The sequence below is a fragment of the Vicia villosa genome, linkage group LG4 (assembly GCF_029867415.1).
Source record: "Vicia villosa cultivar HV-30 ecotype Madison, WI linkage group LG4, Vvil1.0, whole genome shotgun sequence".
Taxonomy (NCBI): domain Eukaryota; kingdom Viridiplantae; phylum Streptophyta; class Magnoliopsida; order Fabales; family Fabaceae; genus Vicia; species Vicia villosa.
This window is the reverse complement of record NC_081183.1, coordinates 44,545,310-44,552,544: the sequence shown is the minus strand read 5'-3', so window position 1 is coordinate 44,552,544 and position 7,235 is coordinate 44,545,310. Positions and strand designations below refer to the sequence as shown.

Below are 7,235 nucleotides of genomic sequence, written 5' to 3'. Positions count from 1 at the left end.
TCATGCCAAATCTCGTAAACAGTCTCCGCAAATGCTAATTTCAGGATCAATCTATGTGCACCTTTAGGTTTTGATTCTTTAGAAATCCACTCCACCTCTGAGTTCCATTCAAGTGGTCCATGTTGTATTTTCAAATTATTCAAGATCTGCTACCAAATATCTTTGGTATACTTACAGCCAAAGAACAAGTGTTGTATATCCTCTTCCTCGTCGCAAAAGCAACACTTTAAGTTTACCGCAATGCTAAATCGTACTAACCGTTTCTTTATGGGTAACCGTTTCAAGAGAGCCACCCACAAAGTGAAACACGCCTGAGGTCTAGCATGGTTTTCAATCAAGATATTCTTCCAACTTACATGTTCCATATCATCACATAACTCCTTATACACAGCACCAATCTTGTAATGGCCAGTATTTATCGCCTCAATCCAGTGTTTTGTCGTGCTCACGTCAATCTCATGTTTCACAATTTTCTTTATGATCCACGAACTATTAGGTGTGGACTGCCACACTAAAACATCTTCACCTTTGAAATAGAAAGTGTCTAGCCATCGAATCCAAAGCCGATCTGATTTCATGTAAATGTTCCCAAGCAGTTTACCCAATGTTGCCTTGTTCGAAGTTTGTAAGTTTGTAATGTGCATTCCCCCTGCAGATATGGGATTGCAGATACTCTCCCACAACATTGGACTTTTCCTGCTGAGGCCCTCTTTCCCATTCCATAGATAACTTCTGCACAAAGCTTCTACATGCTGAATAATCTTTTGGGGCAAAGGCAGAACTTACATCCAAAATGCAGAGATAGCAAATAAGACACTTTTGATAAGCTAGCATCTCCCAACATAGCTCAGAAATCTCGCTAACCAGTGAATAATTCAAGCTGTAATCTTCTCAATTAACGGATAGCATTGTAGGATTGTGAGTTTTCTACTAGATAGAGGCACACCCAAGTATCTAAACAAAATGTCACCTACTCGGAAACCGGTAGCCCGCGGGATTTCATCTTTAACCATATGGTGCACACCCCAAAGTATATCTTGCATATTGCAGGATGCGCTCGCAGACTCGTGGCTCGAGAGAAATCATCAAAAACTGCCATCATAGTGTTAACTGACATTCTATCTCCACGAGTGAACACAATAAGATCGTCATCGAAGCTTATATTTGTAATATGAAGCTTCTTACATCTAGGATGAAATTTAAAGTCCGGGTTTTGATGAAGTTTAGCCAAACTCCTATGGAGATATTCCATCACTAAGACAAATAGCAGAGAGGAGATTGAGTCGCCTTGTCTCAGACCTCATTTTGCCTTAAGCAGATCGGATACCGCGCCATTTATTGAGTACCTATATGGTACAGTATAAACACACACCATAATCCAGCCAATAAATCTTCCAGGAAAGTTAAGCTCTCTCATAATTGTGGCTAGCGCAGGCCATTCAACCGTGTCGTATGCTTTTTGGATGTCCATTTGAATGGCACATCGAGGGGAAATGTGTTTACGGATATAACCTCTCAACAGTTCATACGCCATGAGGATGTTATCATGAATAACTCTCCTAGGAAGAAATGTTGATTGGCTGACAAAACCACTTCATTTATTACCTTACTCAGTCTATTTGTCAAAATTTTGGATATGATTTTGTAGACTGTACTACAACAAGCGATGGGGCAAAGATCCTTCATATTTTTCGCATCAGTGGTTTTAGGGATTAAGGTCACCACGACACAATTTACAGCATGATACATATGATTATGTTCAAAGAAATCATATATAGTTGCCAGTACATCTCCTTTCACGATGTTCCAGGCTTGTTTAAAAAATTTGGCATTGTATCCATCAAGTCCTGGAGTTTTTGTGCTACCTATACTTCTGAGAGCTTTCCAAACCTCCTGTTCAGTAATTGGTGGAATCAGATCTCTCTTGCTTGTATCTTTTAATTGAGTTCCTTGTCTAAGCACCTTAATGTCCACATGAAGAAGATTAGTAGCAACAGTCCCTACTAAATCCTTATAAAATCTTAACACATCATCTTCCATATCTTTTGGCTCGGTGAGATTGCTCCCATTTTGATCAACAAGAATATGGATTCCATTTTGTTTTTGCCTTCCTCTCACAATTGCGTGGAAGTATGCATTATTAGCATCCCCTAATTTGATCCAATCAGCTTTTGCCCTTTGTTGAAGGATTTTCTCTTCCTCTTCAATGGCAGCAATAATCTTGTCAGTCCAATCTTTTGATTCCTGAATCAGCATAGTATTAAAAGGATCATTCTCCATGCTAAGCTGAGTCTGATGCAATTTCAGCCTATACTCCTGAATTTTCCTGACTTCAGATGTTACACTTCTATTTAAACCCCTAAGAAGGGGTTGTAATCTCTTTGGTTTTTGCCATAGAACATACATGGGGCTACCCTGCACAATATGACTCCAACTCGTGTTAACAACTTGAAGAAATTCTGGCTTTTCCACAATGTTATTGATAAAACAAAATCTGTCTTGATTATGATGTGTATTCCTTTGGTACCCCTGCATCCGGATTCTGATAGGACTATGATCTGATATGTGAGCTTACAGAATCTCAACTTCACAATCCGGATATTTCACAAACCATTCCCTGTTACATATAGCTCTTTCTATTCTGGAATAGATAAGCCCGTGAGTATGTTTATTACACCACTTAAAGTGATTACCTCTAGTGTCATGTTCGAATAGTTATGCCTCTGAGATCATGGTTGTAAGGTCCTCAAATTCTGCTTTCTGCACTTGGTTTCCCCCAATTCTGTCTGCACTAGTTAATACATTTTTGAAATCTCCAACCACTATCCATTGCTCCAGGATGTCTCCAGCTAAACCTTTGATGTTTAACCATAGATTTCTCCTTGCCCCAATTTGGTTGTGTGCGTAGACAAAAGTAACCCAACAGATCTTGTGGCCACTCAAATCCTGCATATCACAATGTATAAATTGTTCACCACAAGTATGGACATGTATCTGTACCTCCTTATGCTTCCACATTATCAAAATTCTTCCATTTGTGTGTTTCTCATAATTATCAGACCAACTCCACTCTTGACCAAAAAGCTGCCTTATTTTAGGTGCATTATTTTGTTTGACTTTAGTTTCCAAAAGGGCAATACAAGGCACATTTATCTTCTTAAGATGGGCCCTAATCTCAAGATGCCTTGCCCTCTTATTCAGGCCCCTCACATTCCATGTGAGAATCATGTAATATCAACCTCTTGGCCATCCTCATCCCCAAGGATGCCAAAGCCATTGCTACATCCTACCAATTCTGCTTGATTCACGACATTGTCCTCCACCATGATAGCTTTACCCCTTGATTTAGCTTTTCTAGTGGGTCTGGTACTTGATACCATCTTCCAATCATCCCCATTCTCAGTGTTTTCCTCTCCCTTATCCGTGTCTGTCTGTATAGTTGTCACTACTGAGTCATTAGATGGTGGCTTTATGTTCGGAGGTTTCTTCTCTATCCATTTATGTGCAGGTCTAGCAGTTCATTTCTTTTTCTCACAGTTATGTCCACCTTTACCATATTTTTGACAAAAGGGCGGTTTCCATTCATACTCCACCATTTGCATCCATTTGTTGCCTTTAGGATCTCTGATACTAATAGAATCTTTCAGCTCAACAATAATGTATACATCAATGAAGATTCTAGCATAAGATATTCTTAATTTCTTTGATGTGCATTCCTCAGTCATAATTGGCTTATCAATGGCACTCGCAATTTTTCCCATGCACGTTTCACCCCAATAACCTAGAGGGAGTTGTGGAAGTGTAACCCAGATAGGCATCACCCGCACCGCATCCTTGTCAAGAGTAAACTCTGGCCTCCATTCCAGTAAGAACATAGGTTTTCTAAAGATAGTGTAGGGTCCTTTACGCAGCACAACCTCCTTGTCTTCCTTCGATATCATTCAGATGATGAAGTACCCTTCGTCTCTGTAGTAGAGGTCTGGAAGCGAGGCAAAGTTCCACGTTTTTACCATGAAATTTTTCACTGCCGTCATAGTGAGCTCACCTCCAATTACGAACATTATAAGAGCATTTTCCTAGAACTTAATCTCTGACGCCATATCTTGTTCCTCAATTTTCACTTCAATTTCCCCATCCACAATTTGTGGTGCTATGTATTCTATATTCATGCCATTTGTTGAAGTACGATTATCTTTGATAATGTCCACCCAAGGTTTCATCTACTTTGGATTAGGATCTTCGTGTTGTTTCACTTCCTCCGGAATCGTTTCTAGGATGTCATTTCTACTAGCCTTAGTGAATAATGTTGAAGCTTTGATTTCTCCCTGAGATGATGAGCCCGACGAGAACACTCTCACACTCGCCGGCGACGTTTGCACCGCCTGTTTCCGCGGCCGCCCGCGCGACCTCCCCACTCACCCCCAAAATTGCCGCTTAGGGTTTCATTAAGTGCATTCCTTATTAAGTAGATATTATTAATATCATTATTGTTATTTATATAAAATTTATTTATATTTATTTTTAAAATTTATAAATTGGTAAAAAAAATTCATTGACACTATACAACTAAATAATTTCAATTTTTCTGGAAAAAATCATGAATTCTCGTGTGTGTGTGTATGTGTCTATATATATATATATATATATATATATATATATATATATATATATATATATATATATATATATATATATATATATATATATATATATATATCCTTGCAAGAACATGTATTTAATTTGATAAAAATTAAAATTAGAATCATATTTTTAAAATTTTAATAATTATTTTATTTTAAATATTCTAATTTTTTTATTTTATTAAATTAATTATTAATATTTTAATTTAATATCAAATTAATTTTTATTTATATTTTGTCATGTTTATTTTTTTTTAAATTATATTTTATAGAGGTAAATTAGAAAATCATTTTCTTATCATATCCTGCCGGATTCTAACATAGCTCATATTTAGGATAACAATTTGAACTAGTGAGGCTGGATATGATAAGTTTCATGATTAAGTTATCTTATTGTGTTGTGTCAGCAAACACTAGATTGAGATAGGATATGATACAGATATCATATCTTATCTTTTATCCTGCGCACCGGACTCTAATAAATAAATTTTAATTGATTATATTATTAAATTGTTTTTTTAAGTTGATTATATTATTAGTTACTAATGTAGAATCAATTTAAAAATTAAATTGATGTTATAGTAGCTATGTAGATGTCATGTAACCCGAGAGGGTTGGTCCAGTGGAAGGGAGCTCGAATCTCAAGGATTTGCTCTTCTTGGGGTCTCGATATCGAAGGAGCACGGGAACAAAAACCTAACCCTCAAGGGTTACGTGGAATGAAAGTTCTTTATGTAAATTAGTCGATCTGACTGGTTGAATACCACATATATCAACAAAAAAAATTATGTGTGTTAGGGTTGGTATTAGATTAATTATGCAGATGACATGTGTCTAGGGTTGTCATCATGACAACCTTAGATTTATATTAAGTAGATATTGGCCTGTATTGCACTTGTTTTTTTATACTAATATAATTTGGATGACTTATGTATGATTAGTTTTAATATATATTAAATAATATGTAAATAAAACTTTAAATAAGTTGAATTACAAATATTACTTTTTTTTTAATTTTATTATATAGCATCAAAAATTAATATTTAGATGAAAAAAGTGAACAATTTTTAAAGTAACGTATTAGACCATAGTTTTATTATAAGATCTTTATTAAAATTCATCATTTAAATATCTGGTTTTTTATTCTCTTTTGTTGAACAATTTTGATTGGAAGAACTCTTTGTCGATTGAATCTTATGATGTGTTTAGAAGTATTAAGATTGTTAGAGATAAAGGTTGAAACAAATTGTGGGTTGAATCTGACTCAAATACTCATATGTCAGAGCTAATGAAAAAATTATTAAAATAAAAAGAAAATTAAAGTGTGAATAGAGTGAAGATAATCTTAAATATATTTTAAAATATATATTCTATTTAAATAATATTTATAGTGCACTCAATAATCTTTAATATTAATAAAATGAAAAATGTATAAAAAAAGAGGGGCATAGGAATTCTTGAAGGAAAAAAATGTTTCTTGCATATATATAAGAAATAATAATTTCTTAAATGTAATTAAAAATATGTATTCTATACTTATAGTACACTCAAATAATAAGGTATAAATAATAATAATAATAATAATAATAATAATAATAATAATAATAATAATAATGTAAATTTATTAATAAATGTTAATGACACTTTTTTAGAAACTTTAAATTAAAAAATAAAACTACGTATCCTAAATTTAAATCAAAATGAAATAATAAAAAATATACTCATATGTAAGTGCTAATGAAAAAATTATTAAAATAAAAAGAAAATTAAAGTGTGAATAGAATGAAGATAATCTTAAATATTTTTTAATATATATATTCTATTTAATATTACTAAAATGAGAACGTATAAAATAAGGGGTATAGGAATTCTTGAATGAAAAAAATGTTTCTTCCAAATAAGAAATAAAAAATATCATATATATAATTAAAAATATGTAGTCTATTTATATTATATTTATAGCACAATCAAATAATAGGGGTACAAATAATAATAAAGATAACATAAATTTAAGACTGAAATATAAATGTTAATGTAATTTTTTAAAAAATTCAGATTAAAAATTAAAGTTATGTATCCAAAATTTGTAAATTTAAAACACAAAAATAAAAAATACCCATATGTTAGAGCTAATGAAAATATTATTAAAATAAAAAATTATTAGATCATCAATGTTAATGTAATTTAAGATTATTATTTGGATGGAAACAAATATTATATATAATAATAATAAATAGAAAAAAATCACAATTTAATATATTTTTTGAAATTTTTTTATTAAAGGATAAAATTATGTATTTAAAATTCTTAAATTCAAATTCAAATCAAATAATAATTAAAGATTACTTTTTTTTTTTTTGGTAATCAAGTTATATTGAATGGGAACAAAAGTTCAACAACTCAATTACAAAGGAGGGGCTAAAATCGAGTCCAACGACAATAAATTGATCACTAAATAGAACCTATCTCAAATATAGCAAATGGTTTTTGCTAAACTCGTAACAAATTACTCATATGCTTTAGCTAATAGTGAAACGTTTTATTAAAATAAAAAAATTGAAATGCGAATAGATTGAAGAAAAAATAATAAAGTTG

The 7,235-nt window shown here is 32.5% G+C and overlaps 1 protein-coding gene across 1 annotated transcript; it reads right to left on the bottom strand.

The window, feature by feature from the left end:
* Positions 1-970: 970 nt before the first annotated feature.
* Positions 971-2,280, bottom strand: LOC131597145 (uncharacterized). The gene is made up of 3 exons (XM_058869856.1): positions 1,748-2,280; positions 1,347-1,580; positions 971-1,235 (listed from the first exon to the last, which is right to left on the bottom strand). The coding sequence occupies exons 1-3, from the start codon at positions 2,278-2,280 to the stop codon at positions 971-973; spliced, it is 1,032 nt and encodes a 343-aa protein (XP_058725839.1).
* Positions 2,281-7,235: the final 4,955 nt, after the last annotated feature.